The sequence below is a fragment of the Giraffa tippelskirchi genome, chromosome 1 (genome assembly GCF_054371585.1).
Source record: "Giraffa tippelskirchi isolate mGirTip1 chromosome 1, T2T-mGirTip1v1.2.pri, whole genome shotgun sequence".
Lineage (NCBI taxonomy): Eukaryota > Metazoa > Chordata > Mammalia > Artiodactyla > Giraffidae > Giraffa > Giraffa tippelskirchi.
Window position 1 is genome coordinate 74,729,314 of NC_137275.1, and position 27,877 is coordinate 74,757,190.

At 39.5% G+C, this 27,877-nt stretch overlaps 2 protein-coding genes and 1 long non-coding RNA gene across 13 annotated transcripts in view; 1 reads left to right on the plus strand and 2 right to left on the minus strand.

The window, feature by feature from the left end:
• The window catches only part of HERC3 (HECT and RLD domain containing E3 ubiquitin protein ligase 3), a 138,114-nt gene that overhangs the window by 108,463 nt on the left and 1,774 nt on the right, over positions 1-27,877 (plus strand). For all 11 annotated transcript variants that reach the window (XM_081594402.1, XM_081594362.1, XM_081594395.1 and 8 more), the window contains 2 exons: positions 24,973-25,156; positions 25,385-25,487. In XM_081594402.1, the coding sequence (XP_081450528.1) occupies positions 24,973-25,156; positions 25,385-25,487 (287 nt within the window). The remainder of the gene's footprint in view (positions 1-24,972; positions 25,157-25,384; positions 25,488-27,877) is intronic.
• Positions 1,097-5,874, minus strand: NAP1L5 (nucleosome assembly protein 1 like 5). The gene has a single exon (XM_081594452.1). It carries the CDS (start codon positions 2,948-2,950, stop codon positions 2,366-2,368), a length of 585 nt encoding a protein of 194 aa, XP_081450578.1. The 5' UTR covers positions 2,951-5,874; the 3' UTR covers positions 1,097-2,365.
• LOC145546731 (uncharacterized) overlaps positions 11,963-27,877 on the minus strand; it is a 38,195-nt gene continuing 22,280 nt past the window's right edge. The window contains exons 6-7 of the long non-coding RNA XR_014083172.1: positions 16,811-16,912; positions 11,963-12,565 (exon numbers count right to left, since the gene is read on the minus strand). This is a non-coding gene — a long non-coding RNA (uncharacterized LOC145546731). The remainder of the gene's footprint in view (positions 12,566-16,810; positions 16,913-27,877) is intronic.

Consider the following 27,877-nt stretch of genomic DNA (forward strand, 5'->3'; position numbering starts at 1 on the left):
TTTTTATAAATATTTTTATTTCATATACCATGAGAGCCTTTTGCATGTATTTTTACCATTATTAGTGCCTAGAAATAATTGATGGTTTTTATATATTTATCTGGTAACTGATAAGTTCCTCAAACTTACTGAATGTGTTAGCTTTCAATTGATTCTCTTGGGTTTTCTATACAAAATCACATCCCTTCCAAAATTTTTTTTCCCCCCACTAATTACACATCTTATTTGTTTCACTCTTTTTTGTTTTTGTAGGACCTAGAAAAACAAGTCTTTTATTCCTAGGGATAAGAAGTGAATATTGAATTTTATTAGTTTTTCTTTTTTTTTTTTTGCTTCTGTTCCAGGTAGGCATGATTAAGATAATCATTTACTTCTTCTATAATAAATTATTTTGATTTTCTCTTTTTGTTGTCTTGACCCTAAGGAAGATTGTTACATTAAGGTTTTACTCAACTATTGCAATTAGCAACAGGTCAGAGCTTCCTTCCATTCCCTAAGGTAAATCGGTCTAATGTTACTTCTGAATAATTTTAACCCTTAAGGGAAATGAAAGAAAACACATCTGTGTGTTTAAAATTTGGGGGGAGTCGCTTTTAATTTTATACTTCATTTAGAATGCCCAGATAAAAAGTTGAAATAGCCTTTATATACATAGTGTCTTTTATTCTTTCTGGGAGGAAATCAAAATCTGATTTTTATATTGAGGAAGAAAACCTTTTATTGAATTTACTTGTTTACGAATGAAAGGCTACATTCTTAATAAAATCATAAACTTAAGAATATAATGATATGCATTTTCTCCCCTTTTGTAACTTATGAGAGGACTGAATTTCAAATCTTCCTTTTATCTTTCATATAATAATAACAATGTTAATAACAGCTGAAGTACTTTGAGCATTTAGTGTCAGATGCTAGTCTATGAGCTTTATGTAAATCAACTAGTTTGTTCTCCATAATAACCTGTGAGGAAGGAACTGTTACTATCCCCTTTTATAGATAAGGAGAAACTGAACACAGATTAACTGAATTGCTCAAGATTCATTGCCAATAAGAGGCAGAGCTGGGATTTCATTCCAGGCAGTCAGAGAATGAGTCCTTTTGTTTTTTGAAAATACTGTTTTATTAACACCACAGTGGTAAACAACTTTATGCTTAAATTTCTTTATAGATCACACAGTTCAAAACCCACAAAGAAGCAAGAGTCTTTACATTAAATGTGTCCTCCTAAAAATCCTTTGCTGTATGTCAATCTGTTCCCAAGCGGTAAAATTTGATTATGCACCATTTTATATTAATATGTCACATTTACATAGCAAAATAATGAAGGCACAGCTAACACAAGCAAACTTAAACCCTTTCTACTTCTGAGCTGCGGATGGGGACACCCAGTTGGATTGGTTCTTCAAGTACATATTTTTTCCCAAACATTAGCTTCAGTGAAGAGTTCTGATAATTTTCACAGCTACATTCTAAAAGCTACAAGACAAAAAGACATCACACAATTCAAAGTACATAACAGTGGATACACATGCTTTACAGAATTTACTAGAATTCTACATTTTTTCAACTAAATTAATACTTCTAAAATACTAGATAAAGGGATTTAATACTTAAACATTGGGGATTTGTTTTACACCTTTGTAAATAGACATTACCAAGAAACCACATAAACACGAGACCGTAAATAATGAACACATACGTTGACAATATTGTACAGGTCATACACCCTCCTTCTCAGAACCAAATATTCAAAACATTCTTTAGAATCTGAAGTGGCAGTTTTCTGAGCCTCATTAACAGTATTGTCATGATCTCCAGCACCGGCTTCCTCTGTCCCGTCTCTCTTCTCTGAAGTGTAAAGCTGATGTCTGCGTTACAAAAACAGTCTTAAAGATGAGATCTGTCTTGAGTTCTGCTGCTGCTGCGCTGGAAAAATGCAAAACTAAAGAAATTGAAGAATTCGGTATTGAGAACCCGTTCAATCTCGGCTTGGGTGTTCCGTGCCTAGTGCGATGATACTGTGATGAAAGGATTTTCAAAGTGACGTTCTTTAATTCACATCTACTTGACACCCTTAGTTAAGTCTCAACTGCAGTCCTCACAGAAGAGATCATGAAAAATCATTTTAAATTTAACTCATTTTCAACACCTGTTGGTATATTTGTGTTCAAATTGGAAATCAAATTTGAGACGCGCTGGGCAGAATCTGATTGCGTCAATTTCATAGTATTTTAGGAATGTCAGAATTGATTCCTACTGTACTTTGGTCCAAAACCTGAGCCGTTCAAGTCCACCAATGTGTACAAAATAATAATAATCGGGGTTTTAAATCTGCGTCGTCATTCTCTGCAATCTCTGCCCCCGCTTATTTCTTGGCGTCATCAGGCACTGCAGAGTGGGGACCCTCATCTTTGCCGGCAGCGGTCGCCGCAGCCTCTGCCGCAGGCTCGTCTTCCTCCTCCTCCTCCTCTTCTCCCTCCTCCTCATCCTCGTACTCTTCATCATCATCTTCCTCCTCATCACCCTCTAATGTCCATGCACACCCCTCCATCTCACCAGTGAGCTCTTGGATCTTAGCAAGTAAGGGCTTATAGATGTCATTATACTTTTTCTCCAGAGCCTGGAATTCCTTGTCAAATTTGGCTTCTATCTTATCACATCGCTTCTGCAGCTTTTTGAGGGCCAGGACTCGGCATTTCACCGAGTTAGGCAGGCTCTCAATAAAGTCATTTCTAGGCTTTGGTGCATTCTCTGCAGGGGTCTGGGGCTCCTCAGCCGTCTGACCGACCGCACCGTCGGAGTCGCCGGACGCGCTGTCAGAATCTCCCCCCTGCGCACCGCCTTCCGCCATTACCTCCTCCGCTGCTGCGGCCGCGTCTGCTGCCGCCGCCGCTGCCGCCGCCGCTGCCTGGCTCGGCTCCGCAGAGCCCTGGTTCTGTGAGTCGGCCATGTTCGAGGAGCAGCGCAGAGGTCTAGGTGGCTCCCACAGAGACCTGCACCCGAGCTGCACCACAGCGATCCTGCGGCTGCGGCAAGCGGCAAGAGGCGCTGACGTCGGCCGCGGCGGTGACGTCGTGCGGCCCCGCCCTTTCCCCCCTCGCGGGCCCTTGACTGGCTCCCCATAATCAGCTGATGGTGGGGCCCTCGAACCGCACCAGCAGCCTCCTGTTGCTACCCTGCTCTCCCCCGCACTGCGGGCAACGTCAGGACCCGTTTCCTAGCTACCCTGCTTCCCCCCTACATCTGCCCGTGCAAATCCCTCCCCCAGTAGAGAGGAGCTGGGGTTGGCGGCAGGGGTCCGCGGCAATATTTCACAAACTGTGTGGACGGGCTTAGCCTTTGCCACTTGGCTCCTTTAGCTCACGCAGGTGCTTATATACATCTGCTAGTATATCCGTCTTGGCATTTGTCTCCATCTCTCTGTAGCTGGCGTTGGCATCTCGGGCTTACTCTTAGGGACTCGGCTTTGATCACCTCAGATTTCACTTAAGTCCTTGCCAGAGAGTAGAGGCCTGAGGGATCTGTCTCCATTCCACCCCGTTAGGGACCTGTGGGGGAATTGCACAGTTTTCAGCCCTTTCTCCCCTCGTCCCACCCTCAGCAGCCCCTCTTACCCCCTCTCAGCCTAGTGGCATATATACTGGTAGCACGGTCTTCTTTGAGTTAGGCGGACCCTGGAAGCAGTTTTGGAGCCATTTGACAAGGAAATGTCTGAAACCCTGAGTATCCTGGAATGTTCTAGAAGGCTCCTCAGAAGCCTTGTCCTGTGGGGAGGAATAAAGCTGGAAGAGGGCCAAAGAAAGCAAAGCCTAAGAATGCTGGAGGCCCAGGGTAAGGAGCCCCCTGCCTTATCGGTGCTGAGGCGCGTGTTTAACAGTGCCGTTTGCTAGGGATGTACGGTCACACGCGTACACACAGGCGTTGTCCCCAAGACATGGTTCAGTATCTGCTCCAAGGGTCCAACTGGTGGTTTGTATATGAGAACGATAAAAAAAAAAAAAAGCTATTGAATACTAATCTCTTGTTTTCTAACAGTCAAATTAGTAGACATTTCAGTTTCCTATTTATTAACTCAAAATGACAGCTTCTTGAATAAGCATAAGAGCACATTATTTTATGTATGGAAGCCAAAAAGTCCTTATAGGACTTATTCAGGAATGTTTTCAAATTAAGCATTACTTATACAAATGCTTTTTTCCCCATTATATTGGGACTTGCCCAAGTATTTACATAAAACACATGAACGTAAGGAAATTAACTGCCCAAGTACATTTGGTGCGTCTTTTTGGGTCTTATAAATATTAGTTAATAATATGCAAAGCATTTAGTGCTGACACTCAGCAAGAACTTGGTATTTTGTTTACAAAATAGTTAAATTGCATTTATTACTCAAAGATAGCCTGCAATAATATCCTCTTAGAAAAGGACATCTTTGTGCCCTTCCTGAAAGAAACTTTACAAAAGGTTCAATATATCCCCAGTAGAAAACATCTTTTTTTTGTACTTCTAATTCCTATTATTTATTTTACTTTCTTAATTATGTTTCAGATAATTTATTTTCTGCTTCCCTGTTACCATTCGTAATGATGAGATTTTTTTGGTTAAGGTTGAAATTTCAATCCTAACTCTGAATTTGGTGTAATAATGTATCTAGATTTAGTTGGCTGATGCTATACATATTTAATACATCACCTACATGTTCCATATACCATCTTTTGATAGGTACAGCTACCATGAAGTTAAGAATGTGTTTTCTCATTTTAAACAATAAGGAACTTAGGTGAAGAAAAAGGAGATGAAATGCACTTTTACAATACGTATCACCTGATTGGCAGAATCAGGGGCAGAAGCGAGGCCTTCAAACTCCTGTAATATAGAAGCTATGACACACTTTAAAAAGACAAAACTAAACCCAGACTTGACTCAATCTAACTAACTTGAATTACTTGAAACAACCAGGATGTACCCATCTTTTAGGATTTTTATGTTCCCATCTTTAAAAAATCTTTAAACTTAGTGTTAACCTAGGCTTTACTGACCAGAGTTCTTGGACTCCTTAATAAATGGAAATTGATAAGAAACTAGATGATAAATTCAAGCAAGGCTTTTTTGGGACTCTTGCTGCCAGCAGAAGGGAGCTAAAACAAGTAACTTCCTTGTTTACTCCCTGTGAGGATAGGGCGGCTGGCACTGGGAAGCAGGTTTCTTATATGGGGTAAGGGTAGGGGTAGGGATGGGTTCAGGCCAGAGGGGTGGCTTAGATGGTCTGGACACCCCCTTGGTGGCACTGTGTGCAGGAAGCGTGTGCAATACCCTGCTTTTGCTCCCGGCTCCTCAAGCTGGCTCCCGGAAGTTGGGTTTTTGGTCTTTTTGTATCTTGTTCATAAATTGCCCAGAGAGGCTGTGCATGCAGTTATTTTTAGTCCCTTGTTACTTCCTATTTTGTTGTTGGAGGAGAGGTTTGTCCAAATACAACACTGCAGCAAAGGGTCCCAGGTCCCACCTGTCTCAACGCTACTCTTTAAAAAAAAAAAAGCCTGTATTGAGATACAGTTCATGTACAACAAATTTTGCCCTTTTTAGGGTACTTTGACAAACACGTAGAGTCATGTAAACATTACATTAATGGAATTGTAGAACAGTGACCTCATCTTCTTCAAATACCCTCATGTTCTTTCCCTTACTGTCAACCCTGGCAACCACTGGTCTGTGATCTGTCTCTGTAGTCCCCAGAATGTCATATAAATGGAATAAGTGTGTAGCCTTTTGAGTCTGGCCTTTTTCTCTCAGCATAGTGAATTGGAGATTCATTGATGGTAATGTATATTAGTAGTCTGTTCCTTTTTATTTACTGACTAGTATCCCATTTGAGTTATTTCCAGTTCTTTGTGATTATGAATAATGCTGCCGTGAACATTCATCAACAGATTTCTTTGTAAACAAAGGTTTTCATTTCTCTTGGGTAAATACCTAGAAGTGGAATTGCTAGGTCATATGGTAAATGTAGGTTTAGTTTTATAGGAAGCTTCCACAATGTTTTCCACAGTGGCTATACTATTTTGCTTTTACACTGGCAACGTGTGAGAGTTGCAGTTGCTCCACATCCTCACCAGCATTTCATATTGTTGAGTTTTGTCCCCTAATCTAAGAGCTGTATGCGAGTCCATCATGATTAATGATATCATCTTCTAGTGTGCTTACGTGTCATTCATATATCTTCTTTGATAAAATGTCTGTCTAGATCTTTTGCTCATTTTCTAAATTGAATTTTTGTTCTCTTACTAATTTGCTAATGTTTTTTATATATTCTGGGTACAAGTCTTACGTGAGATATGTGTTTTTTAAATATGCTCTTTGGTCTGTGACTTGTCTTTCATTTTTGTAATAGTGTCTTCCAAAAGCAGATATTTAAAATTTTGATAAATCCATTTTATTAATCTTTTCTTAATAGATTGTGCTTTTGGTGTCATATTTAAGAGATCTTTGCCAAATTCAAGGCCATAAAGGTTTAGTCTTATGTTTTCTTCCAGAAGTTTTACAATTTAAATTTTCACACTTAGACTCTGATCCATATTGAGTTAATTTTTAAATAAGTGTGAGGTATATGGGCTTCCCTGGTGACTCAGACAGTAAAGAATCTGCCTGCAATTTGAGAGACTCGGGTTCGATCCCTGGGTCAGGAAGATCCCCTGGAGAAGGGAATGGCTAGCCACTCCAGTATTCTTGCCTGGAGAATTCCATGGACAGAGGAGCCTGGTGGGCTACAGTCTACGGGATCGTAAAGAGTAGGACACGGCTGAGTGACTAACATTACTACTACTATAGGGATATATACCTTTTGCATATTGATCTTCTGTTGATATGGTACCATTTCTTGAAAATACTATCCTTTATTCACGGAATTGCTCATTCAAATTTGGCAAAAAGTAATTGTCCATGTGAGGGCTGCCCTGTAGCTCAGCTGATAAAGAATCCACCTGCAGTGCAGGAGACACCAGTTTGATTCCGGGGTTGGGAAGGTCCCCTGGAGAAGGGCATGGCAATCCACTCCAGTATTCTTGCCTGGAGAAATCGCCATGGACAGAGGAGCCTGGCAGGCTACAGTCCATGGGTTACCAAGAGTCAGACATGACTGAGCCACTCAGCATAGCACAGTACAATTGTCCATATACATGTTGATCCATTTCTGGACTTTCTGTTGCATTGATGTATGTGTCCTTCCACCAGTACCACACTTGGTAACTGTGTAAGTCATGAAATTAGGTACTTCAAGTTGGTTAACTCTGTTCTTTTTCAAAATTATTTTGCTCTTCAAGTTCCTTTGACTTTCTATGTTTATTTCAGAATTGGTTTGACAAGCATTTTAAAATGCTTGGATTCAGACTCTGAAAACAGTTTGCAATGCATATAGTACCTGCTTTTTAAGAATTAATGTGTTTAAAAGTTTTAACTCTTGTTATTAAGAGTTGTCTCATTTTGTGGGCTTTATGGACTCTGGTGTATTACTGGGGCTGCCAGTAACACATAGTTGGAAACAGCAAGATGAGCTGTCATACTGTCAAGTCTTTATCTCTGCTTATTGTAATTTCTCACACACCTGTTGCATTGGGGGAAAAATAAGAAAGGTGGGTAATGGGAGGACACTTTGGTGAAGTGATTGGAGCACAAGTCTGTACTCAGACATCTGGCTTCACTTTCTGCCCCTGCCCATTTACTAGTTGTTTGTCTTGAATTCAGTTCTTAAATTGGAGTAATGATAGCATTAATTTCAAAATGTTGTTTTTTCTTGAGTTTTTGTGTATTTGTTTTTATTGGGCCACAATTTTCATACCATAAAATTTACTCAAAGGGTGGTGTTCAGTATCACTGAGATGGTGTGTATCCAAGTACTTATCATTGAGTCAGTTCTTCGCATCAGGTTGTTCATTAGATTTTTTAAAATATTTATTCATTTATTTGACTGAGCCAGGTCTTAGTTGTGGCATGTGGGATCTTTAGTTGAGGCAAGTGGATTCTAGACTTGGAGAATAATTCTCTTTGGTTCTGTGCTCTAACACCTGTGCTGTTTGCAGCCAGTTAATTCTATTGGCTCATTTCACACCTGTGGAATTCTGGCAGTCCGTCTTCATTTTTTTTTTAAAAAACCATCTCGGCCCCTTCAGTGCAAGCTGGCAGTGTCCTCCTTATATAAAATTCTCATTAAACTTATTGGCCTCCCAGGAAATTCATGGGGGTCCATGCCATCAGACAAGAGGGTCCTCCACAGATCTTTCTTGGATAGCCACATCTTTACCCCTGGCTTCTACAGAGATGGTTGACTGGATCCTGGGTCACATGCCTGATCTCTTTAGCAGACCGTTGTTCAGCCACATCCTTGGCCTTGTTTTCAGAGCATGCTATCTGGATAGGCTGAGGATTTCCAAACTTTCCAGTTCTATTTCTTTTTCGCTTAACAATTCCCTCTTCATCTCTTTCCTCTTGCATTTTACTATAAGCAGCAAGAAGAAACTAGGTCATACCTTTAATATTTAGCACAGAAATGTCCTCCACTAAGTAACCAAGTTTATCACTTATAAGTCCTACTTTCTATAAAACATTAGAACATGATTTGGCCAAGTTCTCTGCCATTTTATAACAAGATTGCCTTTTTCCAGTTTCCCAAAAATAATGTGTTCTTCATCTCCGTCTGGGACTTTACCAGAGTGCTTTAACATTTCTATCAATATTCTTTTTATGATTTATATATATTTTCTAAGACAGTAGAAGCTTTCACTGTAGCTCTCCTCTTTTCTTTCTGAGCCTTCACTGGAATCTCCTTTAATGTCCTTATTTCTATCAATAGTTTCTTCAAGGCAAACTAGGCTTTTTCTATCATGCCCTCAAAACCCTCCAGCCTCTACTTATTACCCAATTCCAAAGTCACTTTTACATTTTTAGGTATGTGCTATTGTAGTACCCCACTTCCTGGTACCTAAATCTGTCTTGGGGTTCTCCAGACAAAGAGAACTAATAATACAAACATACACACATACATACACATAAAGATAAAAATTGATTTTAAGGAATCTGTGTGTGCGATTGTGGGGCTGGCAAATAAGAAACCTTCAGAGCAGGAGGGCAGGCTGAAAATTCTGGCAGGAGTTGATGTGACAGTCTTGAGTCAGAAGGCAGTTTGGAGGCCAGATTCCTTCTTTGGAGAACTTTAGTCTTTTAGAGCCTTCAACTGACAGGATGAGGCCATCCACATAATGAAGACTAATCTGCTTTACTCAAAGTCTTAAAAGTGAATCACATCCAAAAAATTCCTTCCCAGAAACATCTTGAGTGATGTTTGATCAACAGCTGGGCACCATAGCTAAGCCAAACTGATACATAAAATTAACCATCGCAGGCCATAATACAAAATCATTCTGATGGTGCTTTTCTTAGGCAGTTGTACCAGAAAAATGTTACCAACTGTTGACAGAATTTAAAAATGGAGTACATGAGAGCTGCAAGTTCTGGTTTTATTCAGGGACCTTACAGAGGACTATAGCCCTGGAGACAGTTTGTCAGCTAACTCTGAGCAGTTGCTCTAAAGGGGCAGGGGAGCAGGCAGTATATATGAATTTTTTGGCTGGGAAATACATGGAGTCAGGCATACATCTTAGTAAAAGCTTACTGCTAATCATAATCAAAGAAGCGCTTCTCTTTATATGGGAAGATGAAAGAATCTGGGGCCATTGAAATTCTTCCTCAAGTATGTATCGAAACTTGGGTCCATATATTCAAAACACAAAACGCTACATTCTGCTTTTTGTCCTGAATTCCTTTCAGTGTGTACTGTAGGTCAGTGACTGCAATAGCAAATGACTTGATCCTTGTAGAACTGGATGGCAGGCAATATTCTTTGTTTTACCACTACCTCCCTTTAGATCATAAGTTGAACCAAGGTTTAGGAGACATTTCATGACCAGTTTGTCCCACAGTGCTAAGAAAGTTCATTCCTAGGTCAGGCGAGGATGTTCCTTTCCCTGTATCTAGAGTTGCACCATTACAGTTAAATTTGTATAGGACTATTGTTGTTAGTCACTGAGTTGTGGCCAGCTTTTGCAACCCCAAGGACTGTAGCCCACCAGGCTCTTTTGTCCATGGAATTTCCTCGGCAAGAATGCTAGAGTGGGTTGCCATTTCCTTCTCCAGGGGATCTTCTTAACTCAAGGGTCAAGCCCGCATCTCCTGCATTGCAGATAGATTCTTTACCACTGAGCCACCTGGGAAGCCCTTGTATAGGAATATATACATGATCAGTTGCCTCAAGATGTTGAGCCATCAGTAGTTTTCTGGAAGATCTTGTGACACACTAGGTAATGCAAGAAACAACCACTTTATACAGGATGTAAGTAATACAGCTAATAACATTAATAAGACCACGGTAGAGATTTGTGCGTGAGCTCCCAGAACGAAACCAGCTCCTTAGTAGACCACCAAGACTAGAAAGTAGATCAGTTAAGGCAGAAATCAGATTCTTCATGTGAGTCATTAAATGGGTAATATTGGAGGATTCATCTGGTATAAGGATGCAGCATTCAGTTTGAATTACGGCCTGTAGGTGCCTGCCTCTTTGAGATGCTGTAAAGATAATGAGGGCCATGTGTTTTATAATACTGCTTTTTTTTTCATCATAGAGATCTCAGAATTCAGTAAGCTCATAGCCTGATTACTGTCATTTAAGGCTTGTTGGAATTTTGTGAAGGCTTTGATCTGGGTGGTTACATCTTCTAGTCCTACTGAAGGCACAGAAATAGCTGCTAAATGGTCAGGCCAGTGAAATACAGATCTCTTGATCCATCAGGCTTGTATACGTGGTAAATTTGTTGGAGTCATATCTAAATTGGAACACACGTGGTTTTGAGCCCAAGGGAATCCTAGGATACATCTTCCTATCCATTCTGGCAGAAGCCAAGGCCACAAATTAGTGCCACAAAACCATTGAGTTCCATTAGGTGCAAGCCAGCATTTCTGGTCACTTGACCCAGTCTGTTTCATATTAATTGCTGTATTTAAGGGAAATAATATGTTGGCATTGTTCATAAGGCACTCAGCTTAATTTTCTATTGTTATTTGACTAGTTATCTTTAATATGATTTAATTGTTCTCGACATAGGCAGGCCTTTAAATGACTGTAGCCCAGTGTTAGCTATATAAATCCATCCCATAATTGAGGGAGGGTCTTTTCTAATAAGTGGGAAGTTACATTCTTTGAAATTTAGCTCATTGTTCTGATTGAGCTTGAGTAACTTTAAAAGGGAATTCATGTTATGGTCAGGGTCAGAAAAAGTATGATTGATTAGCCAAGTGAGGGATTCCCATCTAGTAGTATCATTAGTGGCCCTATAATGTCTTTCTTCTAAAATAAATTTTTCTAAGGGCCATCCAGTTAGAGCCTTGGAGATAAGAAATCCACCAAAGTAAACCAGAAGTACTGGACGTAGGTAAGTGACCACAAGTCTGAAAATTGGATTGATTTTTTAAATTGTATAGGATTATTGTTCATGATTAAAAAGAAAAAACATTTGATTCATATGCAAAGGTCCAAGAAATCAACAAAACACTATAAATGATCATATGGGTCTGGTCGTGCATTTTAATACAGCTGTCTACTCCTGATATTGTCTTCTCAGGCTGGTGTGAATGTAGTTTCTCCTCTGAGTGTTGTTTCAAGGGGATTTTGAGGTCAGGAGCACTCTCTATAGACCAGTCTGGTGCAGGGCTCTTTTTCAGTGGGAAATGTGAACCCAAGGATCATTTCTCTTTAGTTTCACTGTGTATAAGCTAGTCATGAGTACCTGATGGGGTCCTTTTATCTAGGTTGGAGAGAGTCCTTTGAATGATGTCTTTCCAGTATATAATCTCCTGGTTGCAGGTCATGGGGCATCTATCTTAATGCAAATATAGATTACTGTGGTAAGCTTCAGAAATAAATTTAGAATGTCCTTTTAATAATTCAATTAAATCTTACAATAATACAGCATATTAACAAGGAGCCATCTAGGAAGTTGAGTCTTAGGCAGTAAATACAAACCACAAAAACAGTTAACAACACTAGAAATTAATATTCACTGAAATAAAATTTTTCTCTCTAAAATCACCCTCATTTCTCCCAATTATGGCCAAATTAAGGTCATGTAGGCTCTTTGAAATTGCTTTTGCTGAATCTCTTCATAAGGAATCTCAGATGGAACATTTAAAAGGTCCCTCAGGCCAGAAAAGCCATGTCAAGGACTAGGCATCAGATTCTGCCTGCAAAATCTACAGATTTGGGCATGTTCCTCTCCTCTTCAGGTCCACAAAAAATCTTGAGATCCATGCACCTGCCAGGAAGTAGCCGCCCTTATTCACCTGATAAGGCTTTTAGGAATCCTATAAGCAAAAGTACTAGGTAGTTTTTCACAGGGGCTTTGTGGTTCCATTAAGTCCACCTCAGATCTTTGAAGTTGTCTGGCCATGTCTGATTTTTGTATAGTCTCAAATATGACATCCCATCCAAAGTTATGGTAATATAGCCAGTGTTTCCAATTATTTCCTGTTATAAAGAGAACAGATTCTTATTGAAATTGTGCAAATAATTATATTGCCATGAAAATAAGAATACTCACCAAGACTTTCCAAATTCTGGAGAAATCAGAGAAGTGATAAATATTTCAATTCTGCTTACAAAGGTATAATTTACCAAACTGCTATAAATCATAATTAGCTTAAGAGGAAAGAGAAAAAGTTTTCTCAAATCTGGGAAAACAAAACATTAAAAAGAATCAGCAATAGTTTTTCCGAGACTTGAAAGTTATAGCCATCCTCATCAGTTCATTCAGTCCCATGTTACTAATTCTTGATCCTCTGTTTACAGTTTTATGAAGCCATCAGGTTTTCCATTCATGTTATTTAATGTCTTACCTAGTTGGGCAGTATGATCTGAAAGTTACCAGAAACCTATGATTGTTAAAAAATCCTTTCTATAAGTCTACTTGGAGATAAAGCATTTTTGTAAAAGCATCAGAGTAAAAGAGTAATTGTATATTGATGACAAAAGACTTTCAAAAAGCAGTTAAAGACCTGATTACAATGCATTTGTCAAGGAAATTGGGGCATTTTTACACACTATTACAATATTAAATTTTATTTATTTTCATTTGATTATACTAGCCATGTAATTTAACATATCAAATAAGCCCAATTAGTTTAATATTTCTCTCAAAGATGTTTCAGGGGCCCTCTGGAGCATCCCAGTTATCTATAGGTCAAAAGAACTTCATTTAGAAATCAATATGAGGAATTTTGTCAAAGATATCAAGAGTTTTTAAAACTCTTGGTCAAATAGAATTATAGGTCTTTGTGAAACAATACTTACCACTTAACCAAAGTGACAAAGATTCAAAGGCACATATAGAAAGTTACAACAGATTACTTAAGAAGTAAAAAAAACTTCAAAATCTGTTATCAAAATCATACCAATACTCCAAGAAAACTTTGTCCTCTTAACAGGGAGCCAAATTCTAGTTTTGTACCATCTTACCTTTAACATTGTAATTCATTTACTCAACTAAGTTTATTCTAATCTTAGCCAGTCCAGACCATGCACAAAACTCTTTTCTCAGTGTTTCTTTTTACATCATTCTATGACTTCCTTTTTTACCTTTAGATTTCTTCCTATACTTTCTCTCTCTCTTTTTCTTTGAGAAATGGTATTGGAGCATAGTTGATTTACAAGGTTGTATTAGTTTCTGCTGTACAGCAAAGTGAGTCAGTTATACATATATATATGCAACCTTTTTTAGATTCTGTTGTCATGTAGGTCATTACAGAGTATTGAGTAGAGTTTCCTGTGCCGTACAGTAGGTCCTTATTATTAATAGTTACCTATTTTATATATAGTAGTGTATACATGTCGATCTCAATATCCCGATTTATCTTCCCCACTGGTAACCATAAGTTTGTTTTCTGTATCTCTGACTCAATTTCTGTTTTGTAAATAAGTTAATTTGTGCCATGTTTTTAGATTCCACATATAAGCAATATCATATGATATTTTCTTTGACTACTTCACTCAGTATGACCATCTTTGGGTCCATCCATGTTGCTGCAAATGGCATAATTTTATTCTTTTTGATGACTAAGTAATATTCCAGTGTGTGTGTGCGCGCGCACGTGTGTGTGTATCTCACATCTTTTATCTATTCTCTGTCAGTGGACATTTAGGTTGCTTCCATGTCCTGACTATTGTAAGTAGTGCTGCGCTGAACATTGCGGTGCATGTATCTTTGTGAGTTATGGTTTTCTCTGATATATACCCAGGAGTGGGGTTGCTGGATCATATGATAGCTCTATTTTTGTTTTTTTAAAGAACCTCCGTACTCCTTTTTCTCTTTCTCTCTTTGTAACCTCTCTTTAGGACAAATTACTCTCTTTTCCCTTAACAGAATGCATTTCTGTTCCTTATAGCTTGTTTTTTTCCTTGTATACAAAGATGTTTCTCTTATTAATTTTATTAGTTTTAATTACATATGTTAACTAGAGTTCTCAACTCTTAAAAACTTAATTTCTAGTGAAAACTAAGAAATAAGCAATTTTAAACTTTCATTTTAGCATTCTGTAGACTGACAAACTTATGAATACTGTTTGTAATTTCTTAAAAAAAAAAGTGCTTTCTTATAGAAAATGTCTCCATGTGGTGCCAAGTATATTTATTAATAGTCCTGAATATCCTTATTGTCTCTGTAAAAGGAAATCTATGTTTAGTAATTAATGTTTCAGTATCTAATTTTATTTTGGAATGGTTTAGATATTCAATAAACTTTCAGCATTTAACATAATTTAGCAAAACTCTAAAGTTTCAAGTAACCAAATATTTGGAGAAGCTATTTTTCAGTAAACATACCATAAAAAAACAAAGGTTTCCTGGTGGCTCAGTAGTAAAGAATCCACCTGCCAATGCAGGAGATGTGGGTTTAATCCCTGGGTTGGGAAGATCCCCTGGAGAAGGAAATGGCAACTCACTCTAGTATTCTTGCCTTGAAAATCCCATGGACAGAGGAGCCTGGCAGACTATAGCCCATGGGGTTGCAAAGAGTCAGACATGACCTAGCAACTAACAACAGACCATAAAATATAATTATTCCTAAACCAACCTAAAAACTGTCATCTCATTTACAGTTAATTTACTTATAAAAATTCCATAACACCAGGTTATTTTTCTTGCTGACAAATCTTATAATGGAAATGAGATCTTAGATGACTTTTAATGTTGACGACTTTAAAGAGTCTGTATTAATTAAACTAGCAAACTTAAACTAAGTTTAGTACTGAATATTAACTTAAGACTGAATGTTTACCAGATCATGTGACCTGAAATTCATTTGGATTAGTTTCTCCTATATTTCTGAGACTTTATATAGGTGCTTAATTTCCTGTAAGTCAATTAAGTAGAGAGCTCTTTTACAAATTAATTTTGGCAATACCATTCAGAAGTAGAGACATTTATCTATAATGTACACACAGACATATAGACAGATACAACCAGAGATCTCATAGTTTCATTTTAAAACTTAGTCATGAATCAAGTATTACAATATAAAACTCACTAGTTTATAAATAACAGTTGGAATAAGTTTAACTCGCTTGGGTTGACTATTTATTTATTTATTTGTCTGTGCCGGTTCTAAGCTGCAGCACACACGATCTTCAATCTTTGTTTCGGCATGCAGAATCTTTACTTGTGGCATGGGAACTCTTAGTTGCGGCATGTGGGATCTAGTTCCCTGACCAGGGATCAAACCCAGGCCGCCTGCATTCAGAGTGCAGAGTCTTACAGTGGACCACCAGGGAAGTCCCTTGCTTGCATTTTAAAGGCCTATTTTCCCCTCTATCCCCCTCAGTCCCAGGAATTAGAGATGGTTTAAATAAGAGTAAGGCAAGAGTTCTTGAGCGTTCTGGTAGAACATGTACGTCTCAAAGATGCAAGGAGAAAAATGCAAGTGCCTCCTAGAAGGAGTTTGTGCCCTTAGAATTTTGAAAAGATGTTTTATCAAGGTGGCTTTCTCTAACTGCTTATGCAGAAACCGGTTTTGGAATGTCAGAAATAGCTGCACCTTGGCCATTTCAGAGAGGATTTCCTTAGTTCCTAATTAAGTACTTACAAGTATAAGTTCTATACATATGTAAACCTATTTGGGGTGTTAGGGGTCATCTGACACCCCATTTTCTTCTGTTTGGGAGGCTCTTTCTCATTTTAAAGTTGGTTTATCAGAATAAAATCACTGTTGAAAACTGTGGTGGGCCAGTATGTGGTTTATGGGCTTAATTCTTCTAAGTGTCACCCTAGAGTCATTTCTGCTGTTCTCTGTGTCTTGTTTTCTCCTACTGGCAATCTGAAACTGCTGTGGGTGCTCTGAGCACTGAATGGCCGATTTTTATATATGTGTCTCTGGATAAATTAATGAGTGGGTTTCCCTAGGGACTGCTGCACAGTATGAGGACTTGCCTCTGCCACACTCATTTCCTCAGTTGCCCAAGAAAGTTGTAACTGGCCAGGAAGAGTTGTGTCCCTTATCTTTGGAGCTGAAAGCTCTCATATGGTGTCTTCACTTTTACCCAAGAAATCCCGTTAAGATAGATGATTTGAGGAAAGACATCAGATCAACCTCCTACCTAATCACCACTGGGTACTTTCTCAATATCTTACAAATGGAAAGTAGGGTACCTTTCTTACTACTGAATAAAACTCAAGATTGTCAACCAAGACAAGAGACACTCAGCCAAATTCGTCTAGACTCACCAGGAAGGTAGATAGGCACAAGGGCTCTTGCTGGTGCCTTGGAGGGTTCAGTGAAGGAGAAAAGTCTGCACTAGGTCCATTCATGGTTTCTGCAACTGCTGACTGAAATAAAAAATGCAGAGTATGAGAGAGATGATTTTTGAATTTATTCAGGGGCCTTTGTTCTTGCTGTTCAGTGGCTAAATTGTGTCCAACTCTTTGCGACCCAGTGGACTGCAGCACCCCAGGCTCCTCTGTCCTCCACTGTCTCCCAGAATTGCTCAAATTCATGTCCATTGAGTTGGTGATGCTATCTAACCATCTTATTATCCTCTGCCACCCCCTTCTCCTTTTGCCTTCAATCTTTCCCAGCATCAGGGTCTTTTCCAATGAGTAGGCTCTTTGTGTCAGGTGGCCAAAGTATTGGAGCTTCAGCTTTAGCAACAGTTCTTCCAATGAATAGTCCAGGTTGATTTCCTTTAGGATTGGCTGGTTTGATCTCCTTGCTGTTCAGGGGACTCTTTAAGAGTCTTTGCCAGAACCACATTTGAAAGCATCAGTTCTCTTTATGGTCCACTCAACCTTTATGCTCAACCATCTTTATGGTCCACTCACATCTATACATGACTACTGGAAAAACCATAGCTTTGACTATAAGTCCCTCAGGGGCCTTACTTAGTACTATAGCCTGTGAGACAGCCTCTCAGATAGTTCTGAGGAACTGCTCCTGAGAGGTAGAGAAAGAGCCAATATATGTATTTTTTTTTTTTTTTTTGGACTGGAAAATACATATAGTCAAACATACATCTTGGTGAAAGATTTCTAATCACACACATATCTCGAGTAAGTGATTTTAGTGCTTATTTATGTATAGGAAGAATCAAGAATCTGGTGTCACTGAAATTCTTCCTGACATGTATCATAACTATCTTGGGACCAAAAAACACAGAATATTTAATCTTGTTTTTTATCCTGTATTATAGGGCTTCCCTGATAACTCAGTTGGTAAAGAATCCGCCTGCAATGCAGGAGACCCCGGCTCAATTCCTGGGTTGGGAAGATCCCCTGGAGAAGGGATAGGCTACCCACTCCAGTATTCTTGGGCTTCCCTTGTGGCTCAGCTGGTAAAGAATCCAACTGCAATGCAGGAGACCTGGGTTCGATCCCTGGGTTGGGAAGATCCCCTGGAGAAGGGAAGGGCTACCCATTCCAGTATTCTGGCCTAGAGAATTTCATTGACTGTATAGTCCATGGGGTTGCAAAGAGCTGGACACAACTGAGCAACTTTCACTTTCTTTCATTCCTTTCAGTGACTGCATTGGCTAATGACTTGATAGTTGTAGAACTAGAAGGCAGGCAACATTCTTCGTTTTACAGGCTTTGTCCTTGTCAGGAAAGCAGTACATTGTCTGCATTGTGAGAACTTTCAGCATCTGTAGTTAAGATGTACAACATTTTTACATTAGTGGCTTTTATTTTAAAAACTGAACATTTATCCCATTTTAAAGATGAAAAAAGAGCAGCTTAGTAACTAGATAAAGGACATGGCAGACCCTGGATTTGCACCCCTGTCTACTCCACCATCCACTGTATTATACCTCCTATTGTTAGTGCTTTGTGCTGGTCTCGGCCTATCAATAACCAATGTTGTGATTGAACCAGCCCTTGTGGTTATGGTTATGACTGCAAAATGCTCTTCACAAATAATTATCAGGACACTTTGGGGGAAAAAAAGTTTATTACTTCAAGACCTGGAAATTGCATAGCCTACCAGGGCCACATAATAAGGTTGGGTTGGGGCTGGTGCAGAGAAAGTGAGAGTGTGAGTGAGAGTCTGGGGTTCTACTTTGATTGAGGTTGACAGTGAGGGCCTAGGGTTTCATGGGCTCATACTTCTAAAAAATTATTTTAAAAAATATATATTTTGCTGTGCTGGGTGTTAGTTGTGGCACATGGGACCTTTAGTTGCGGCATGCAAACTCTTAGTTGCAACATGTGGGATCTAGTTCCCTGACCAGGGGTCAAACCCACACCCCCTGCAGTGGGAGTGAAGAGTTCAAGCCATCAGATCACCGTTGAAGTCCCTTCTGGGCTTATTCTTTATTTATAAATTTAAAACATCAGAGGAGGAATTTAATATGTGGGAGGAGAAAAAAGCGAGTGGCCCAAATGGTCAGTTATCAAAATCAACCAAAATCTTTGAACCAAAGGAACTTCAGTGGGGTAGGCAGCCTGGCCGTTCATGTTTTCTGGTTGTGTGGCTGGCAATGTGTTTATTCTCTAGCTATCTTTGAAGTTGATGCTTTCACAGTAAAAGCACTTGCATTCCAAAACGGGAATAAAAATCAACTGTTAGGGCTCATACAACAGTTATTGGTGTAGACTGTTTAGTTATTGGTGACTGGATCTGCCTGGAGGAAACACAAGATGTTCAAATTGTAGTTCTGTGAAGTGTAGTGTCACAGAGGAGACGTGGCAAGTATCTGTCTTCATAGTGTCAGTTTTTTTAATTTTTAGAAAAAGACATAAATATAGAAAAGCACAAAACTAATATGACAGACATCTTTGTATCTATGATCCACAGTAAACACAGATAGTATATGCTTCAGATTTTTTTAAAAAAAGAATTCCTGAAACCATTGACATTCTTGCTGTACATCCTCTTAATCCTACTCCTCTTCTCACCCTCCTTTTCCATATAGACAAAACTCTTACGAATTTTATGCATATTCTTTCATGTTTTTATATTTTTATAATATGTGTTTTAAGACAAAAATCTTTTTACATTAATGCTTTTATTAAACACATTTTACATATACATTATATATAATTTCATACTCCTAAACAAAATCTCCTAGCCATAAACAATATAATAATCACTAACATTTACAAAGCAGCCCCAGTTCTAAAAACTTTACATTTATTAACTCATTTAATTTTTATAATAGCCCTATTAGTTACCTTCTCTTATTCTCCCCATTTTACTGATGAAAAGAATGAGGCACAGAGAGATTAAATAACTTGCCCAAGGATCATCAGCCATAAGTGGCAAAGCCACTGTCTGGCTCTATAGATAGAAATATGTTTTAAGTGTTAAAAAACAACTTACGGAAGTGCTAAGTGCTATTATATTGTAGTTAACATTCAGAAACTTGGTTTTCACTCAGCATTGTTCTGGAGATTCTATTCCTTTGGATAATTATAGATTTAATTGATTCTATTAACCTGGCTTCCCAGGTGGCGCTAATGGTAAAGAACCCGCCTGCCAATGCAGGAGATGTAAGAGACGCGGCTTGGGAAGATCCCTGGCTTGGAAAGATCCCCTGGAGAAGGGTATGGTGACCCACTCCAGTATTGTTGCCTGGAGAAATCCTGTGGACAGAGGAACCAGATGGGCTACAGTCCATGGGGTTGCAAAGAGTTGGACACCACTGAAGCAACTTAGCATGCATGCACGCACAATTCCATTAGAGTGCTATTATGCTTTATGGCTTCCATCATATGACTTTATCGTTTTTTCTTTGTTCATTCTCATATTACTAGATATTTAGTTTTGTTTCTCCGAATTCTCTGTATTACAAGAAAATGTTGCAATGAACACTCCTGTACTTGTCTTGTGCAGTTATGTGAAGAGTCCCTCTGGGACACCACCTGGTAGTAGGGTAGCTGGGTTAAAGGGTGTTAACATTTTCAACTTTTCAAGATATTGGCAACTTTTTCTCCCAGGTGTTTATGCCTCAGTTCACAGTTCACATCCTCACTAGTCAGAGGTGGAATATATATACAGACAATGGCCAGACCATATATAAAAATATGAGAACTCTGACAGAGAAAGACAAATATCATATGATATCACTTGTATGTGGAGTCTAAAGAAATGATATAAATGAACTTATTTATAAAAAGGAAATAGACTCACAGGCATAGAAAACAAACTTACGGTTACCAAAGGGGATGGTGGGGGAAAGATAAATTAGGAATTTGGGATTAACATACACACCACTATATATTGGGTTGGCCAAAACTTTTGAGTTTTTCTGTAACATCTTTATGTACACGTGAAACTAACAAAACATTCAAAATTAACTATTTCAGTTTAAAAAAAAATGGCTAAAAAAAAATCACAAACAGCCAAAAAAACAAACTGAACCAGAACTCTGACCTGCAACCTGCAGAAGCCTGCCCAGAAAACTAACTCCTTACCTACAATAAGCAACCCAGGAAGCCAGCTTGCTGTGAGTCAGGCTTGCAGGAAGCTATTGTCTTATCTAGCTTCCTTGGTGGCTCAGATGGTAAGAAGAATCCTCTTGCAATGTGAGAAACCTGGGTTGGGAAGATACCCTGGGGAAAGGCGTGGTAACCCACTCCAGTATTCTTACCTGGAGAACCCCCATGGACAGAGGAGCCTAGCGGGTCACAGTCCCAAAGGGTTGGACACACTGAGTGACTAAGCACAGCACAGCATTGTCTTAATTAGCATTTGAATGATCCTTAGTGAAGCCATTGTATAAGACAGTTCTTTCCGAGGTGATTAAGGGATTTAGAGTGAGGCTTTAGGAAATTACCTTTAAAGTAGGGAAGGATACAAATGTAGATGGGTTTCAGTTCAGTTCGGTTCAGTTGCTCAGTCGTGTGCGACTCTTTGCGACCCCATGAACTGCAGCACGCCAGGCCTCCCTGTCCATCACCAACTCCCTGAGCCCAGCCAAACCAATGTCCATTGAGTCGATGATGCCATCCAGCCATCTTATCCTCTGTCATCCCCTTCTCCTCCTGCCCTCAATCTTTCCCAGCATCAGGGTCTTTTCCAATAGGTCAGCTCTTCTCATCAGGTGGCCAAAGTATTGGAGTTTCAGCTTCAACATCAGTCCTTCCAGTGAACACTCAGGACTGATCTCCTTTAGGATGGACTGGTTGGATCTTCTTGCAGTCCAAGGGACTCTCTAGAGTCTTCTCCAACACCACAGTTCAAAAGCATCAATTCTGCGGCACTCAGCTTTCTTTATAGTCCAACTCTCACATCCATACATGACCACTGGAAAAACCATAGCCTTGACTAGACAGACCTTTGTTGGCAAAGTAATGTCTCTGCTTTTTAATATTCTATCTAGGTTGGTCGTAACTTTCCTTCCAAGGAGTAAGCGTCTTTTAATTTCATGGTTACAGTCACCATCTGCAGTGATTTTGGAGCCCAGAAAAATAAAGTCAGCCACTGTTTCCACTATTTCCCCATCTATCTGCCATGAAGTGATGGGACCAGATGCCGTGATCTTAGTTTTCTGAATGTTGAGTTTTAAGCCAACTTTTTCACTCTCCTCTTTCCCTTTCATCAAGAGGCTCTTTAGTTCTTCTTCACTTTCTGCCATAAGGGTGGTGTCATCTGCATATCTGAGGTTATTGATATTTCTCCCAGCAATCTTGATTCCAGCTTGTGCTTCATCCAGCCCAGCGTTTCTCATGATGTACTCTGCATATAAGTTAAATAAGCAGGGTGACAATATACAGCCTTGATGTACTCCTTTTCCTACTTGGAACCAGTCTGTTGTTCATGTCCAGTTCTAACTGTTGCTTCCTGACCTGCATGCAGGTTTCTCAAGAGGCAGGTCAGGTGGTCTGGTATGCCCATCTCTTTCAGGATTTTCCACAGTTTATTGTGATCCACACAGTCAAAGGCTTTGGCATATCAATAAAGCAGAAATAGATGTTTTTCTGGAACTCTCTTGCTTTTTCGATGATCCAGAGGATGTTGGCAATTTGATCTGTGGTTCTTCTGCCTTTTCTAAAATCAGCTTAAACATCTGGAAGTTCATGGTTCATGTATTGCTGAAGCCTGGCTTGGAGAATTTTGAACATTACTAGTGTGTGAGATGAGTGCAATTGTGCGGTAGTTCGAGCATTCTTTGGCATTGCCTTTCTTTGGGACTGGAATGAAAACTGACCTTTTCCAGTCCTGTGGCCACTGCTGAGTTTTCTATATTTGCTGGCATATTGAGGGCAGCACTTTCACAGCGTCATCTTTCAGGATTTGAAATAGCTCAACTGGAATTCCATCACCTCCACTAGCTTTGTTCGTAGTGATGCTTCCTAAGGCCCACTTGACTTCACATTCCAGGATGTCTGGCTCTAGGTGAGTGATCACACCATCGTGATTGTCTGGGTCATGAAAAACTTTTTTGTACAATTCTTCTGTGTATTCTTGCCACCTCTTCTTAATATCTTCTGCTTCTGTTAGGTCCATACCATTTCTGTCCTTTATTGAGCCCATCTTTGCATGAAATGTTCCCTTGGTATCTCTAATTTGCTTGAAAAGATCTCTAGTCTTTCCCATTCTATTGTTTTCCTCTTATTTCTTTGCATTGATTTCTGAGGAAGGCTTTCTTATCTCTCCTTGCTATTCTTTGGAACTCTGCATTCAAATGGGTATATCTTTCCTTTTCTCCTTTGCTTTTCGCTTCCCGTCTTTTCACAGCTATTTGTAAGCCCTCCTCAGACAGCCATTTTGCTTTTTTGCATTTCTTTTTTTTGGGGAATGGTCTTGATTCCTGGCTCCTGTACAATGTCACAAACCTCCATCCATAGTTCATGACGTATTCTGTCTATCAGATCTAGTCCTCTAAATCTATTTCTCACTTCTACTGTATAGTCATAAGGGATTTGATTTAGGTCATACCTGAATGGTCTAGTGGTTTTCTCCACTTTCTTCAATTTAAGTCTGAATTTGGCAATGAGGAGTTCATGATCTGATCCACAGTCAGCTCCCAGTCTTGTTTTTGCTGACTGTATAGAGCTTCTCCACTTTGGCTGCAAAGAATATAATCAATCTGATTTCGGTGTTGACCATCTGGTGACGTCCATGTGTAGAGTCTCCTCTTTTGTTATTGGAAGAGGGTGTTTGCTATGACCAGTGTGTTCTCTTTGCAGAACTCTATTAGCCTTTGCCCTGCTTCGTTCTGTATTCTAATGCCAAATTTGCCTGTTATTCCAGGTGTTTCTTGACTTCCTACTTTTGCATTCCAGTCCCGTATAATGAAAAGGACATCTTTTTTGGGTGTTAGTTCTAGAAGGTCTTGTAGGTCTTCATAGAGCTGTTCAACTTCAGCTTCTTTGGTGTTACTGGTCGGGGCATAGACTTGAATTACCGTGATATTGAATGGTTTGCCTTGGAAATGAACAGAGATCATTCTGTCGTTTTTGAGATTGCATCCATGTACTGCATTTCGGACTCTTTTGTTGACTATGATGGCTACTCCATTTCTTCTAAGGGATTCCTGCCCACAGTAGTAGATATAATGGTCATCTGAGTTAAATTCACCCATTCCAGTCCATCTTAGTTCACTGATTCCTAGAATGTCGATGTTTACTCTTGTCATCTCCTGTTTGACCACTTCCAATTTGCCCTGATTCATGGACCTAACATTCCAGGTTCCTATGCAATATTGCTCTTTACAGCATCGAATCTTGCTTCTATCATCAGTCCCATTCACAACTGGTTGTTGTTTTTGCTTTGGCTGCATCCCTTCATTCTTTCTGTAGTTATTTCTCTACTGATCTCCTGTAGCATATTAGCCACCTACCGACCTGGAGAGTTCATCTTTCAGTGTCCTATCTTTTTGCCTTTTCATACTGTTCATGGGGTTCTCAAGGCAAGAATACTGAAGTGGTTTGCCATTCCCTTCTCTAGTGGACCACATTCTGTCAGACCTCTCCACCATGACCTCTCTGTCTTGGGTGGCCCCACACGGCATGGCTTAGTTTCAATGAGTTAGACAAGGCTGTGGTCCATGTAGATGGGTTTAACTGTTAATTTCTGAAAAGAAAAGAAAAGTAGTCTAGAACCATCATCTTAGACTTTCAAGCAGAAAAAGTCTCTTCTGAACTAAATTATGTAGGACCATAAACAAGATGTAACCTGGAGCACCTCAGGAAAAATAAAGTCAATATTATGCTTCCACCTGCTTGCCGCCCTCCCCTTCCTTCCTGTCTCCCCTACCCCCAGATCACCTGAGAGTCATTGTTGGAATCCTAGGGCTGGGTGGTAACCTATAGGATGCTGTAGAATGCCTCCTGCTGAGAAAATTTGGTGAGGATTTTTCATCTCTCTCAACCTCAGTGTAGAAGGGGAACTTGATAAATTCTACAGATCTTTGGGCTAAATGTATTCTATTTCTTTGTTCTCCTGGCAGGCAGGAATTTGTGGACGCTTATGTGAATTATGTCTTCCAAATCTCAGTTCATGAGTGGTACACAGCTTTCTCCAGCGGCTTCCTAAAGGTGTGTGGTGGCAAAGTGCTAGAGCTCTTCCAGCCTTCAGAACTGAGGGCCATGATGGTGGGGAACAGCAGCTACAACTGGGAGGAACTGGAAGAGGTAAGCCTAAAAGATGCAGTCTTTTACTTCTGAGTGAGTAGCAGTGGCCTGGGCAGGAATACCCAGACCTTGTTCCTTTCTAAGTGATCTGTGATTAAGTAGGATTTGGGGGTCTCCTTCATCTCAGTGTTTATTTCTTACTCTCCAGTGCAAATGGTATACAGATGTCCACTTGTAATATTCTGCTTCTGGAAGATAATTTTTTTTCTTTTTGTCTTTTTTGGGCAGACTGCCATCTACAAGGGTGATTACTCAGCCACACATCCCACCGTGAAACTATTCTGGGAAACATTTCATGAGTTCCCATTGGAAAAGAAGAAGAAGTTTCTGTGTAAGTATCAGTAATGTCCATACGGTATTTGTCCACATTTCGGTTCTGTATTTGGTATAGGATGGTATACTACGTGGGTGAAGTTCAACTCTTTTAAATGGTAAAGGGTAAGCGTGCTCAGTCACTAGTCGTGTCCGACTCTTTGTGACCCCATGAGCTATATAGTCTACTAGGCTCCTCTGTCCATGGGATGTTCCAGGCAAGAATACTGGAGTGGCTTGCCATTTCCTTCTCCGGGGAAAGGCTAAGTAAGGAAATATATTTACACTTTTTGTCTTAGTGATATCTCAGGCACAGTAGTGGTTGTTAATCTTTATTTGTTGCTTAATAGGATGGGTTGAATGAAAGGAAGAAAAGCATTTCACTGATTTTTTTTTTTTATTGCTCTAGAAATACTAGGCATTTTATATGTAAGTGATTCCTTGAAGTATTACATTGATGAAATTAAATTGTTTGGATTAACCTCCCTTATCTCTCTAGCCTTTTAAAAATATTAGAGTGTCCACTCTAAGTGTAACTGGGCAGATGTGATTTATAATAGCTTTATTGAGATTTAATTCACACACACATACTAAATAAGTTAAAGTGTACAATTCAGTGGTTTTTAGTATACTCACAGTTGTGAAACTATCAATTAGTTTCAGAACATGTGTTTCACCCTGAGAAGAAACAGTGTACTCATTAGCAATCATTCCCAATTTTCTCCGAGCTTCCCACCCCTTACTAATCTGCTGTCTCTACGGATTCCCCTGTGCTGGAAATTTCATATAAATGAAATCATACAATCAGTGGTCTTTTGTGACTGGCTGGATGACATCTGAGAATGGTAATACATTCAGAAAGGAGAATGAAGTCTAGTTCACATGAACAAATCGACCCTCTTAAAAATAGTAGAAATCTTTGTGTCATTCTATAATCAGGGTCATAAATTAGCCAGTAAATAGTATAAAATTTAAAAACAGAATTTGAAAGGCAGTCTCTTTTGCTTTATAAGAATAAGCATATATTAATATTAATGTAAGGTTTACCCCCAGATTCTACTCCTCACAGGGAGTAAAGATGAGAAGAAGTGGAGATCTTACAGAATTCCTTAAAAAATCCCTGCTTCCCCTCTGCCCAGTTACATGAGCTCTTGAGAAACAGTGGCATATGAGTCAAGTGACAGGGTAAGATTTGCCAGTGGAGCTTGTAGAGCTGTGACAATCACGAAGAGCCTGCTCTTGGTTTGGGGGTTTCCTTTAAATAAGACATTTTTCTGTTGAGAGACCTTTAGTCTTTCATAAATCTATTATTAGACTCTATAGTCTAATAATATTAGACTTTATTAGACTATATTTATTATAGTCTTTATTAGACTCTATAGATTTGGCAAGAATGTTTATATATATCACAGCCTCGGGTAGTGGCAGGTTATTTGAAAGTGCTCCTTAACTAATGATATCATTGTAGATTTTCTAGCAGTTCAACAAAGAAGGTTATCTGGTGCTGGAAAACACAGAAGGGTTGGTCTCTTTTCCTAAGTCACAGTGTGTCGCAAGAGTGAAATGTCTCATATACTGCCGGTGTCAGATCTCCTGGTTTAAGGGAAAGGCAAGCAAACAGATCCCAAATGGAAATTCACCAGCAAAGTCGGGTAGAAGCAGACACCTGAGGGGAGAGGAGACCCTGAGGCCACATAGACTATCGTCTTCCTGGTTTCCCTGAGGTCAGCTCTTTTCCTCTGGCAGCAATCCCCTTCCTCTTTGATTTTGTGAAGGCTGATAACATTTACGAGAGCACACATTTGATGGAGGCCATTTTAAGGGAAGGATGATTTTTAAAAACTTTTTATTGGCATATATCGCTTTACAAGGGTATATTAGTTTCTGCTGTACAACAAAGTGAACCAGCTATATATGTATGCATGTATCCCCTCTCTTGTACCTCCCTCCCACTCCACCGCACCCCGCCCCTCTGGGTCTTCGCAGAGCACTGAGCTGAGCGCCCTGTGCTGTACAGCAGGCTCCCACTAGCTGTCTATTTTACACATGGTAAATGTGTCAATCCTAATCTCCCAGTTTGTCCCACCTTCCCCCACCCTTACCCCCATATCCACATGTCCATTCTCTGCATCTCTATCCCTGCCTTGGAATTAAGTTCGTCTTTACCATTTTTCTAGATACTGCATATGTGCGTTAATACACGGTATTTGTTTCTCTTCTGACATACTTCACTCTGTATGACAGACTAGGTCCGAGGTCATTTTTTATGTGAGGGCATTTTTGAGCTTTTTTTCACTGGGTGTATTCTTTGTGTTAGCATATAATTAGGGTCTGAAATTAGCCAGTGAAAAGTATAGAGTTCTAAGTCCATATGAAACCAAAAGAACAGAATTTGAAAGTCAGTCTCTT

Excerpts from the sequence above, each read along its gene's own strand:
- NAP1L5 (XM_081594452.1), bottom strand. The coding sequence starts at position 2,950 with ATGGCCGACTCACAGAACCAGGGCTCTGCGGAGCCGAGCCAGGCAGCG.